Source organism: Oncorhynchus mykiss, chromosome 21, assembly GCF_057628025.1.
Source record: "Oncorhynchus mykiss isolate SJ-2025 chromosome 21, ASM5762802v1, whole genome shotgun sequence".
Lineage (NCBI taxonomy): Eukaryota > Metazoa > Chordata > Actinopteri > Salmoniformes > Salmonidae > Oncorhynchus > Oncorhynchus mykiss.
This window is the reverse complement of record NC_143042.1, coordinates 55,550,579-55,565,302: the sequence shown is the minus strand read 5'-3', so window position 1 is coordinate 55,565,302 and position 14,724 is coordinate 55,550,579. Positions and strand designations below refer to the sequence as shown.

At 41.0% G+C, this 14,724-nt stretch overlaps 1 protein-coding gene across 3 annotated transcripts in view; it reads left to right on the top strand.

The window, feature by feature from the left end:
* The first annotated feature begins 363 nt into the window (after window positions 1–363).
* LOC149973524 (uncharacterized) overlaps window positions 364–14,724 on the top strand; it is a 272,367-nt gene continuing 258,006 nt past the window's right edge. For 2 of the 3 annotated variants that reach the window (XR_016490079.1, XR_016490078.1), the window contains exons 1-2: window positions 381–703; window positions 1,072–1,133. Coding sequence is in view for 1 of the 3 variants with exons in the window: in XM_090213333.1 (XP_090069459.1) it covers window positions 1,108–1,133 (26 nt within the window). In the remaining 2 variants the exon portion in view is untranslated. Of the gene's footprint in view, window positions 704–1,071; window positions 1,134–14,724 lie in introns of all 3 variants that reach the window. The other variant, XM_090213333.1, reaches the window with a different exon arrangement.

Below are 14,724 nucleotides of genomic sequence, written 5' to 3'. Positions count from 1 at the left end.
ATAAAAAACGTTCCCGTTTTAAGCGCGATATTTTGTCACGAAAAGATGCTCGACTATGCATATTCTTGACAGTTTTGGAAAGAAAACACTCTGAAGTTTCAGAATCTGCAAAGATTTTGTCTGTAAGTGCCCCAGAACTCATTCTACAGGCGAAACCAAGATGATGCATCACCCAGGAATTAGCAGAATTTCTGAAGCTCTGTTTTCCATTCTCTCCTTATATGGCTGTGATTGCGCAACGAATGAGCCTACACTTTCTGTCGTTCGCCCAAGGTCTTAGCAGCATTGTGACGTATTTGTAGGCATATCATTGGAAGATTGGCCATAAGAGACTACATTTTCCAGAGGTCCGCCCGGTGTCCTTTGTCTAAATTTGTGCGTAATCTTCAGGTGCAGGCATTTTCTCCTGGGATTCAGGAGAGAAAGCATGTTTCCAAGAACGATGTATCAATGAAGAGATATGTGAAAAACACCTTGAGGATTGATTCTAAACAACGTCTGCCATGTTTTCAGTCGATATTATGGAGTTAATTTGGAAAAAAGTTTGCGTTTTGAGGACTGAATTTATGGATTTTTTTTGGTAGCCAAATGTGATGTATAAAACGGAGCTATTTCTAATACACAAGGAATCTTTTTGGAAAAACTGAGCATCTGCTATCTAACTGAGAGTATCCTCATTGAAAACATCAGAAGTTCTTCAAAGGTAAATGATTTTATTTGAAGGCTTTTATGTTTTTGTTAATGTTGCGTGCTGGATGCTAACGCTAATGCTAACGCTAAATGCTAACGCGAAATGCTAACTCTAGCTAGCTACTTTTACACAAATGATTGTTTTCCTATGGTTGAGAAGCATATTTTGAAAATCTGAGATGACAGTGTTGTTTACAAAAGGCTAAGCTTGAGAGATGGCATATTTATTTCATTTAATTTGCGATTTTCATAAATAGTTAACGTTGTGTTATGCTAATGAGCTTGCTGATAGATTTACACAATCCTGGATACAGGGGTTTTTTCATAGCTAAACGTGACGCAGAAAACGGAGCGATTTGTCCTAAACAAATAATCTTTCAGGAAAAACTGAACATTTGCTATCTGAGAGTCTCCTCAATGAAAACATCTGAAGTTCTTCAAAGGTAAATGATTTTTTTGAATGCTTTTCTGTTTTTTTGTGTAAATGTTGCCAGCTGAATGCTAATGCTAAATGCTACGTTAGCCATCAATACTGTTACACAAATGATTGTTTTGCAATGGTTGAGAAGCATATTTTGAAAATCTGAGATGACAGTGTTGTTAACAAAAGGCTAAGCTTGAGAGCTAGCATATTTATTTCATTTGATTTGCGATTTTCATGAATAGTTAACGTTGCGTTATGGTAATGAGCTTGAGTCTGTATTCACGAACCCGGATCCGGGATGGGGAGATCAGAAAGGTTAACATCTAGTGGAAGGCATAGGAACTGCAAATGGAGTCCTAAGTCAATGGATACTGTAATGGCATTGAATAGAAAACTATAAAACCCCCAAAAAACGTCTTCCTGAATGGATTTTTCTCAGGTTTTTGACTGCTAAATCCGTTCTGTTATACTCACAGATACTATTGTAACAGTTTTGGAAACTTTAGAGTGTTTTCTATCCGAATCCACCAGTTATATGCATATCATATCTTCTGGGCCCGAGCAGCACACCGTTTAATTTGGGCATGCTTTTCATCCAAAATTCCGAAGGCTGCCCCCTACCCTAGAGAGGTTTAAGGAGAAGTAAATTGATAATTCTGTGCATAACACTTGTATCTTTTATCAAAGTTTATTATGAGTAATTCTGTAAATTGATGTGGCTCTCTACAAAATCGCCGAATGTTTTTGGAACTGCTGAAGATAACGCGCCAACGTAAACTGCGATTTTTGGATATAAATATGAACTTTATCGAACAAAACATACATGTATTGTGTAACATGAAGTCCTATGAGTGTCATCCGATGAAGATCATCAAAGGTTAGTGAATAATTTTATCTCTATTTCTGCTTTTTGTGACTCCTCTCTTTGGCTGGAAAAATGGCTGTGTTTTTATTGTGACTAGGTTCTGACCTAACATAATTATGTGGTGTGCTTTCGCTGTAAAGCTTTTTTGAAATCGGACACGATGGGTAGATTAGCAAAAGTTTAGCTTTAATTTGTTGTGTTGGACTTGAGAATGTATGAAAGTTAAATATTTTAAAAATATATTTTTGAATTTCTCGCTCAGCCTTTTCAGAGGATGTTGTCGAGGGGTTCCACCTTAATAAGTTTTAAGCTTTGTTTACCTCTCTGTGAGGACTAATGGAGTGAGTGAGTGTCTGTTGAGCCATAAGTTCCCTCTGACTGTACACAGAAACCACGCAAACACACTCACACACACACACACCTCTGTGTGTGGTATAGCCAGGGAAACTACGTTATTTCGTCAGTGATAGTAGCAGGGAGATTGAAATTGGATGTATATCTGTGTCCTGAGGAAAGGCGTTGAAAAGCGACCACTAGAGGCAGCAGAGAGTGCTAGTGCCATCAGGTAGAATTGGGTATCGCTAAAGCATTGTGGACAGGCGTTATCCCACCACCATGGATCAGTAGGGTTAGGGTTCAATCACAATCGTAGGAACTCGTTGGTTATTAATGCAGGCAGGTCAATACAGTACTACACTCTACTCTATAATACTGCAATGTACTACACTCTACTGTATAGTACTGTAATGTACTACACTCTACTGTATAGTACTGTAATGTACTACACTCTACTCTACTGTATAGTACTGTAATGTACTACACTCTACTCTACTCTATAATACTGTAATGTACTACACTCTACTCTATAATACTGCAATGTACTACACTCTACTGTATAATACTGTAATGTACTACACTCTACTGTATAGTACTGTAATGTACTACACTCTACTCTACTGTATAATACTGCAATGTACTACACTCTACTGTATAATACTGTAATGTACTACACTCTACTGTATAGTACTGCAATGTACTACACTCTACTCTACTGTATAGTACTGTAATGTACTACACTCTACTCTACTCTATAATACTGCAATGTACTACACTCTACTCTACTCTATAATACTGTAATGTACTACACTCTACTCTACTCTATAATACTGTAATGTACTACACTCTACTCTACTCTATAATACTGTAATGTACTACACTCTACTCTACTGTATAGTACTGTAATGTACTAAACTCTACTCTACTGTATAGTAGTGTAATGTACTAAACTCTACTCTACTGTATAGTACTGTAATGTACTAAACTCTACTCTACTGTATAGTACTGTATTGTATTAAACTCTACTCTACTCTGCTGTACAGTACTGTAATGTACTACACTCTACTCTACTGTATAGTACTGTAATGTACTACACTCTACTCTACTGTATAGTACTGTAATGTACTAAACTCTACTCTACTGTATAGTACTGTAATGTACTAAACTCTACTCTACTCTATAATACTGTAATGTACTACACTCTACTCTACTCTATAATACTGTAATGTACTACACTCTACTCTACTCTATAATACTGTAATGTACTACACTCTACTCTACTCTATAATACTGTAATGTACTACACTTTACTCTACTCTATAATACTGTAATGTACTACACTCTACTCTACTCTATAATACTGTAATGTACTACACTCTACTCTACTCTATAATACTGTAATGTACTACACTCTACTCTACTCTATAATACTGTAATGTACTACACTCTACTCTACTCTATAATACTGTAATGTACTACACTCTACTCTATAGTACTGTAATGTACTACACTCTACTCTATAATACTGTAATGTACTACACTCTACTCTACTCTATAATACTGTAATGTACTACACTCTACTCTACTCTATAATACTGTAATGTACTACACTCTACTCTATAGTACTGTAATGTACTACACTCTACTCTATAGTACTGTAATGTACTACACTCTACTCTATAGTACTGTAATGTACTACACTCTACTCTATAATACTGTAATGTACTACACTCTACTCTATAATACTGTAATGTACTACACTCTACTCTATAATACTGTAATGTACTACACTCTACTCTATAATACTGTAATGTACTACACTCTACTCTATAGTACTGTAATGTACTACACTCTACTCTATAGTACTGTAATGTACTACACTCTACTCTACTGTATAGTACTGTAATGTACTACACTCTACTCTATAGTACTGTAATGTACTACACTCTACTCTATAGTACTGTAATGTACTACACTCTACTCTACTCTATAATACTGTAATGTACTACACTCTACTCTATAATACTGTAATGTACTACACTCTACTGTATAATACTGTAATGTACTACACTCTACTCTACTGTATAGTACTGTAATGTACTACACTCTACTCAATAGTACTGTAATGTACTACACTCTACTCTATAATACTGTAATGTACTACACTCTACTCTACTCTATAATACTGTAATGTACTACACTCTACTCTACTCTATAATACTGTAATGTACTACACTCTACTCTACTCTATAATACTGTAATGTACTACACTCTACTCTATAATACTGTAATGTACTACACTCTACTCTATAATACTGTAATGTACTACACTCTACTCTACTCTATAATACTGTAATGTAATACACTCTACTCTATAATACTGTAATGTACTACACTCTACTCTACTCTATAATACTGTAATGTACTAAACTCTACTCTACTGTATAGTACTGTAATGCACTACACTCTACTCTACTGTACAGTACTGTAATGTACTACACTCTACTCAACTGTAAGTACTGTAATGTACTACACTCTACTCTACTGTACAGTACTGTAATGTACTACACTCTACTCAACTGTATAGTACTGTAATGTACTACACTCTACTCTACTGTACAGTACTGTATTGTATTAAACTCTACTCTACTCTACTGTACAGTACTGTAATGTACTACACTCTACTCTCTACTCTACTGTATAGTACTGCAATGTACTAAACTCTACTCTACTCTATAGTACTGTAATGTACTACACCCTACCCTACTCTACTCTACTCTACTCTACTGTATAGTACTGTAATGTACTAAACTCTACTCTACTGTATAGTACCTTAATGTACTACACTCTACTCTACTGTATAGTACCTTAATGTACTACACTCTACTCTACTGTATAGTACCTTAATGTACTACACTCTACTCTACTGTATAGTACCTTAATGTACTACACTCTACTCTACTGTATAGTACTGTAATGTACTAAACTCTAATCGACAGTATGGTACTGTAATGTACTACACTCTACTCTACTGTATAGTACTGTAATCTAGTACACTCTACTGTATAGTACTGTAATGTAATGTACTAAACTTCACTCTACAGTTTTGTAACATACTAAAATATTGTCTACTGTAGTGTACTGTAATGTATTACAGTCTACTCTACTGTATAGTACTAAACTCCACTATACTGTAATGTACTAAACTCTACTCTACTGTATTGTACTGTAATGTACTAAACTCCCCTCTACAGTACTGTAACATACTAATATATTGTCTACTGTAATGTACTGTATTGTACTAAACCCTACCCTACCGTATTGAACTGGTTCTCTTGGCTCCTTTTACATGGAACTGACCTGCTTGTCGTGGCTCCTTTTACATGTAAATTGCCTTCACTACCCAAGCTAACATACCTGTGTGATCTTAGCACCATATTCATTAAATAGTCTACTAGTTTTGACCAGGAAAAGGGTGCCATTTTAGAACACAGAACCTTTCCTTCTCCCATCACTAGCGTCCTGTTCTAGGAGCTATGGAACTCTCTCCCTCTCTCCCTCTCTCCCTCTCTCCCTCTCTCTCTCTCTCTCTCCCTCTCTCTCTCTCTCTCTCTCTCTCTCTCCCTCTCTCTCTCTCTCCCTCTCTCTCTCACACACACACATTGAGCAGGAAAACAGCTTTTTGATAAGATACGAGTGAGTTGAAATGATAACGATGACTCACGGCTTCGTAACTGTAAGATAGTAAATGCAAAACACTGTGAACTAGACGATGAACTTGAGGTCAATCTCATTACAATAAAATATAGAAACGTGTGATTATCTCCGTTAGTCAGGTCGGACTCATTCTTCACACAGAGACCAGGCAAAATCCCTTGTGCGCATTAGAGTGACATAAAATCGTAACGTTATAAATCATTGTGTCATTACTGTGACGAAACTGTAAATGTGTTTACGGTCAGTGGTGGACTCGAGGCCAATTTCATTATAAAACCTTGTGGTTAGCTCTGTTATGTGTTAGTGATGTCTGAATCATCATCGGGGGAACTCTGCTGTCTATTAGTCAGGTCTGATTCATCAGGCGGTTGGTTGGACAAAAAAAATATCTATGTTCGCACAGGTTTTATGTGCTGTTGCGGTGGTGTTGCGGTGGTGTTGCGGTGGTGTTGCCGTGGTGTTGCCGTGGTGTTGCCGTGGTAGCTGTATGGGTTCTGGAATGCTGTTTGACCTCCAAAGTATGATAATCGTCAATAATGACGATCGATAATAATAATAATGACATCAAATACTCTATAACGTGTCTATGACACACTTGATCCCCTAAAACAAACTTTTTACAGTCCCGTACCCCTTCAAACATTCAACCTCCAGCTGTACCCCCTCTAGCACCAGGGTCAGCTCTACCCCCTCTAGCACCAGGGTCAGCTGTACCCCCTCTAGCACCAGGGTCAGCTCTACCCCCTCTAGCACCAGGGTCAGCTGTACCCCCTCTAGCACCAGGGTCAGCTCTACCCCCTCTAGCACCAGGGTCAGCTCTACCCCCTCTAGCACCAGGGTCAGCTCTACCCCCTCTAGCACCACGGTCAGCTCTACCCCCTCTAGCACCAGGGTCAGCTGTACCCCCTCTAGCACCAGGGTCAGCTGTACCCCCTCTAGCACCAGGGTCAGCTCTACCCCCTCTAGCACCAGGGTCAGCTGCATACCCCCTCTAGCACCAGGGTCAGCACACTCTCAAATGTTGTTTTTTGCCATCATTGTAAGCCTGCCACACACACACTATACAATACATTTATTAAACATAATAATGAGTGAGAGTTTTTGTCACAACTCGTGGGAAGTAACAAAGAGCTCTTATAGGACCAGGGCACAAATAACAATATAATCATAATCAATAATATTTATCTTTATTTAGCCATCTTACATATAAAATCTTATTTGTTCATCAAAAACAGTGAATAACTCACCACAGGTTAATGAGAAGGGTGTGCTTGAAAGGATGCACATAACTCTGCAATGTTGGGTTGTATTGGAGAGAGTCTCAGTCTTAAATCATTTTCCACACACAGTCTGTGCCTGTATATAGTTTTCATGCTAGTGAGGGCCGAGAATCCACTCTCACATTGGTACGTGGTTGCAAAGGGCATCAGTGTCTTAACAGCGTGATTTGCCAAGGCAGGATACTCTGAGCGCAGCCCTATCCAGAAATCTGGCAGTGGCTTCTGATTAAATTACATTTTCACAGAAACACTTTGATGAGGCTCTCCTGTTCAGATATGAATAAGTAGACTGGAGGCAGGGCATGAAAGGCACAATGAATCCAGATGTTTGTGTCGTCCGTTTCGGGAAAGTACCTGCGTAATTGCGCACCCAAGTCACTCAGGTGCTTCACTATATCACATTTGACATTGTCCGTAAGATTGATTTCATTTTTACACCAAAAAGGTGATGATAGAAAGACCTGTGTGTCGTCCTTCTTCGGGATCAAATCAAATCAAATCCAATTTTATTTGTCACATACACATGTTTAGCAGATGTTCATGCGAGTGTTGCGAAATGCTTGTGCTTCTAGTTCCGACAATGCAGTAATAACCAACGAGTAATCTAACTAACAATTCCAAAACTACTACCTTATAGACACAAGTGTAAGGGGATAAAGAATATGTACATAAAGATATATGAATGAGTGATGGTACAGAGCAGCATAGGCAAGATACAGTAGATGGTATTGAGTGCAGTATATACATATGAGATGAGTATGTAAACAAAGTGGCATAGTTAAAGTGGCTAGTGATACATGTATTACATAAAGATGCAGTAGATTATATAGAGTACAGTATATACATATACATATGAGATTAATAATGTAGGATATGTAAACATTATATTAGGTAGCATTGTTTAAAGTGACTAGTGATATATATTTTACATAATTTCCCATCATTAAAGTGGCTGGAGTTGAGTCAGTGTGTTGGCAGCAGCCTCTCAATGTTAGTGGTGGCTGTTTAACAGTCTGATGGCCTTGAGATAGAAGCTGTTTTTCAGTCTCTCGGTCCCAGCTTTGATGCACCTGTACTGACCTCGCCTTCTGGATGATAGCGGGGTGAACAGGCAGTGGCTCGGGTGGTTGATGTCCTTGATGATCTTTATGGCCTTCCTGTGACATCGGGTGGTGTAGGTGTCCTGGAGGGCAGGTAGTTTGCCCCCGGTGATGCGTTGTGCAGACCTCACTACCCTCTGGAGAGCCTTACGGTTGTGGGCGGAGCAGTTAGCGTACCAGGCGGTGATACAGCCCGACAGGATGCTCTCGATTGTGCATCTGTAGAAGTTTGTGAGTGCTTTTGGTGACAAGACTAATTTCTTCAGCCTCCTGAGGTGGAAGAGGCGCTGCTGCGCCTTCTTCACGATGCTGTCTGTGTGGGTGGACCAATTCAGTTTGTCTGGGATGTGTACGCCGAGGAACTTAAAACTTACTACCCTCTCCACTACTGTTCCATCGATGTGGATAGGGGGGTGTTCCCTCTGCTGTTTCCTGAAGTCCACAATCATCTCCTTAGTTTTGTTGACGTTGAGTGTGAGGTTATTTCCCTGACACCACACTCCGAGGGCCCTCACCTCCTCCCTGTAGGCCATCTCGTCATTGTTGGTAATCAAGCCTACCACTGTTGTGTCGTCCGCAAACTTGATGATTGAGTTGGAGGCGTGCGTGGCCACGCAGTCGTGGGTGAACAGGGAGTACAGGAGAGGGCTCAGAACGCACCCTTGTGGGGCCCCAGTGTTGAGGATCAGCGGGGTGGAAATGTTGTTGCCTACCCTCACCACCTGGGGGCGGCCCGTCAGGAAGTCCAGTACCCAGTTGCACAGGGCGGGGTCGAGACCCAGGGTCTCGAGCTTGATGACGAGCTTGGAGGGCACTATGGTGTTAAATGCCGAGCTGTAGTCGATGAACAACATTCTCACATAGGTATTCCTCTTGTCCAGATGGGTTAGGGCAGTGTGCAGTGTGGTTGAGATTGCATCGTCTGTGGACCTATTTGGGCGGTAAGCAAATTGGAGTGGGTCTAGGGTGTCAGGGAGGGTGGAGGTGATATGGTCCTTGACTAGTCTCTCAAAGCACTTCATGATGACGGAAGTTAGTGCTACGGGCGGTAGTCGTTTAGCTCAGTTACCTTAGCTTTCTTGGGAACAGGAACAATGGTGGCCCTCTTGAAGCATGTGGGAACAACAGACTGGTATAGGGATTGATTGAATGTGTCCGTAAACACACCGGCCAGCTGGTCTGCACATGCGGCTGGGGATGCCGTCTGGGCCTGCAGCCTTGCGAGGGTTGACACGTTTAAATGTTTTCCTCACGTCGGCTGCAGTGAAGGAGAGTCCACATGTTTTGGTTGCGGGCCGTGTCAGTGGCACTGTATTGTCCTCAAAGCGGGTCAAAAAAGTTATTTAGTCTGCCTGGGAGCAAGACATCCCGTTCCGTGAGGGGGCTGGTTTTCTTTTTGTAATCCGTGATTGACTGTAGACCCTGCCACATACCTCTTGTGTCTGAGCCGTTGAATTGAGATTCTACTTTGTCTCTATACTGACGCTTAGCTTGTTTGATTGCCTTGCGGAGGGAATAGTTACAGTATAATTCACTGGCTTGTATGCGAAGCAGTAATAGTTTCAAAACCTCTCCTGCCATGTCACTGATGCGTCGTGAAACAGTGTTGTTTGATGGAGACGTTGTCTGTATAGTTTTTTGGGGCCTTTTCCCTCAGCATTGTTCCAGCCACTCCTCTACAATAGTATGGGGCTTGCCTGTCCTAGCCACTCCTCTACAATAGTATGGGGCTTGTCTGTCCTAGCCAGTCCTCTACAATAGTATGGGGCTTGCCTGTCCTAGCCAGTCCTCTACAATAGTATGGGGCTTGCCTGTCCTAGCCAGTCCTCCACAATAGTATGGGGCTTGCCTGTCCTAGCCAATCGGTAGCTCACCATATAAGACGCTTCTAGCCCCTTCTTATTAATGGTATCTGTTGCTCTTATACATGTCTTACTACTCAAAAGTAGTCTTAATTCTCGCTCAAAAATCTCCTGTGGCTTATTTTTCAAATTGTCATGTTTTGTTTCTAAATGTCTGCGCCAAGAGTGAAGGTTTCATCGAGTTGTGAGATAGTACTGTAGCACATATAACACACTGTGGCTGAGGAAAGGCACTACTCCCAATATAAGTGAACCCCAAATCAATGTGGTTCTCATCATATTTGCTCCTCTTCGATGGTCCAACGTCCCTGTCTGTTGTTCGGTGCTGTAATATTTGTGTTGTGGATAAATTACCAGGCAGGAGACGGTAGTACAGTTAGTTTTCGTTTAGTCAAAACCCCTCGTGTGCTACAGTTCCCGGCACCCCAGTGAGCATGTGCATTACCTATTAGGTGTAGTAACGTAACACTGCCGTAATGCATTACTGCTTAGTAACAACAGCACAGTAACTAATATAAACAGACGCAGATCCCAGACACTACAGGTGTTTTCCCAGGTAAGGGGGGGCAGTAGCTCTTCAACTACATCGGATTCACAACTGTCAGTGCCCATGCTAGCTGGACTAACAACAAATGCAGAATTACTGATGTCAGCATTGGATGTGGTCGTGGAAGCAGAACAACTTGTGTCGTTGACAGGTGTAGTACTGGTGGTAGCAGCAGTACTACCAGTAGAGCTGGTTTGTCTCTATGGACGCCTTACTTTTATAAACTATTAAAACATTTCCGAGCCAACGGAACGAGAAGCAGCTACATCTGGCTTCATAGTGGAATTAGTTAGTGGAATTCCAGCGAGAGAGTAACGGTTAAAGTGATTGGATGAGTAACGGTTAATGTGATTGGATGAGTAACGGTTAATGTGATTGGATGAGTAACGGTTAATGTGATTGGATGAGTAACGGTTAATGTGATTGGATGAGTAACGGTTAATGTGATTGGATGTTATTTAATTGACTAGGATACCTCTACTTGACATTGTGTTGTTAGTTCGCTAAACACTAGATGGTTTAATTTTATTATTGGCAGTCACCCAAATGTACCTGTTGGAAAATATAAATGGACTGTTTGAAAATGTGAGAAGAAAAAAAACATTGAGAGATAGAGAAATATGGACAAGGAAAGAAAGAGAGGGAGAGAGAGAGAGGGAGACAGAGAGAGAGAGACAGAGAGAGAGAGAGAGGGATGGAGGGAGAGAGAGAGAGAGAGAGAGAGAGAGAGAGAGAGAGAGAGAGAGGGCAATAGGAGAGAGACAGAGAGAGAGAGAGAGAGAGAGAGAGAAAGAGGGAGGGAGAGAGAGAGAGAGAGAGACAGAGAGAGTCAGAGAGAGAGAGACAGAGAGAGAGAGAGAGAGAGAGAGAGAGACAGAGAGAGAGAGAGAGAGAGAGAGAGAGAACACACTGTTCACAAACACAAACACACCCTACAGAGCCCCAAGACAACAGCACAATTAGACCCAACCAAATCATGAGAAAACAAAAAGATAATGAATTACTTGACACATTGGAAAGAATTAACAAAAAAACAGAGCAAACTAGAATGCTATTTGGCCCTAAACAGAGAGCACACAGCGGCAGAATACCTGACCACTGTGACTGACCCAAAATTAAGGAAAGCTTTGACTATGTACAGACTCAGTGAGCATAGCCTTGCTATTGAGAAAGGCCGCCGTAGGCAGACATGGCTCTCAAGAGAAGACAGGCTATGTGCTCACTGCCCACAAAATGAGGTGGAAACTGAGCTGCACTTCCTAACCTCCTGCCCAATGTATGACCATATTAGAGAGACATATTTCCCTCAGATTACACAGATCCACAAAGAATTCGAAAACAAATCCAAATTTTAAAAACTCCCATATCTACTGGGTGAAATTCCACAGTGTGCCATCACAGCAGCAAGATTTGTGACCTGTTGCCACGAGAAAAGGGCAACCAGTGAAGAACACACACCATTGTAAATACAACCCATACAGTGCCTTGCGAAAGTATTCGGCCCCCTTGAACTTTGCGACCTTTTGCCACATTTCAGGCTTCAAACATAAAGATATAAAACTGTATTTTTTTGTGAAGAATCAACAACAAGTGGGACACAATCATGAAGTGGAACGACATTTATTGGATATTTCAAACTTTTTTAACAAATCAAAAACTGAAAAATTGGGCGTGCAAAATTATTCAGCCCCCTTAAGTTAGTACTTTGTAGCGCCACCTTTTGCTGCGATTACAGCTGTAAGTCGCTTGGGGTATGTCTCTATCAGTTTTGCACATCGAGAGACTGAAATTTTTTCCCATTCCTCCTTGCAAAACAGCTCGAGCTCAGTGAGGTTGGATGGAGAGCATTTGTGAACAGCAGTTTTCAGTTCTTTCCACAGATTCTCGATTGGATTCAGGTCTGGACTTTGACTTGGCCATTCTAACACCTGGATATGTTTATTTTTGAACCATTCCATTGTATATTTTGCTTTATGTTTTGGATCATTGTCTTGTTGGAAGACAAATCTCCGTCCCAGTCTCAGGTCTTTTGCAGACTCCATCAGGTTTTCTTCCAGAATGGTCCTGTATTTGGCTCCATCCAAATTCCCATCAATTTTAACCATCTTCCCTGTCCCTGCTGAAGAAAAGCAGGCCCAAACCATGATGCTGCCACCACCATGTTTAACAGTGGGGATGGTGTGTTCAGCTGTGTTGCTTTTACGCCAAACATAACGTTTTGCATTGTTGCCAAAAAGTTCAATTTTGGTTTCATCTGACCAGAGCACCTTCCACATGTTTGGTGTGTCTCCCAGGTGGCTTGTGGCAAACTTTAAACGACACTTTTTATGGATATCTTTAAGAAATGGCTTTCTTCTTGTCACTCTTCCATAAAGGCCAGATTTGTGCAATATACGACTGATTGTTGTCCTATGGACAGAGTCTCCCACCTCAGCTGTAGATCTCTGCAGTTCATCCAGAGTGATCATGGGCCTCTTGGCTGCATCTCTGATCAGTCTTCTCCTTGTATGAGCTGAAAGTTTAGAGGGACGGCCAGGTCTTGGTAGATTTGCAGTGGTCTGATACTCCTTCCATTTCAATATTATCGCTTGCACAGTGCTCCTTGTGATGTTTAAAGCTTGGGAAATCTTTTTGTATCCAAATCCGGCTTTAAACTTCTTCACAACAGTATCTCGGACCTGCCTGGTGTGTTCCTTGTTCTTCATGATGCTCTCTGCGCTTTTGACGGACCTCTGAGACTATCACAGTGCAGGTGCATTTATACGGAGACTTGATTACACACAGGTGGATTGTATTTATCATCATTAGTCATTTAGGTCAACATTGGATCATTCAGAGATCCTCACTGAACTTCTGGAGAGAGTTTGCTGCATTGAAAGTAAAGGGGCTGAATAATTTTGCACGCCCAATTTTTCAGTTTTTGATTTGTTAAAAAAGTTTGAAATATCCAATAAATGTCGTTCCACTTCATGATTGTGCCCCACTTGTTGTTTATTCTTCACAAAAAAATACAGTTTTATATCTTTATGTTTGAAGCCTGAAATGTGGCAAAAGGTCGCAAAGTTCAAGGGGGCCGAATACTTTCGCAAGGCACTGTATTTATGCTTATTTATTTTATCTTGTGTCCTTTAACCATTTGTACATTGTTAAAACACTGTATATATATATATAATATGACATTTGTAATGTCTTTACTGTTTTGAAACCTCTGTATGTGTAATGTTTACTGTTAATTTTTGTTGTTTTTCACTTTATATATTCACTTTGTATGTTGTCTACCTCACTTGCTTTGGCAATGTTAACACATGTTTCCCATGCCAATAAAGCCCTTGAATTGAATTGAATTGAATTGAAATTGAATTGAGAGAGGGCAATAGGAGAGAGACAGAGAGAGAGAGAGAGAGAGAGAGAGACAGAGAGAGAGAGACAGAGAGAGAGAGACAGAGAGAGAGAGAGAGAGAGAGAGACAGAGAGAGAGAGACAGAGAGAGAGACAGAGAGAGAGAGACAGAGAGAGGGAGGGAGAGAGAGAGAGAGAGAGAGAGAGAGATAGACAGAGAGAGAGAGACAGAGAGAGAGAGCGAGAGAGAGACAGAAAGAGAGAGAGAGAGAGGGCAATAGGAGAGAGACAGAGAGAGAGAGAGAGAGAGAGAGAGGGCAATAGGAGAGAGACAGAGAGAGAGAGAGAGAGGGACAGAGAGCAAGAGAGAGAGAGAGCGAGAGAGAGAGAGAGAGAGATGAGTCCATCTTGTGTCAGATAGATGGTAAACCTTTTCCTGACCCTCTGAGAGGATGAATAGAAGATCACAATGTCCTTGCCAACAACTGAAAACACACACAAACACCCAACCGCACACACACCCACGCACACATGTACACACACCCACATACACACACACATGTT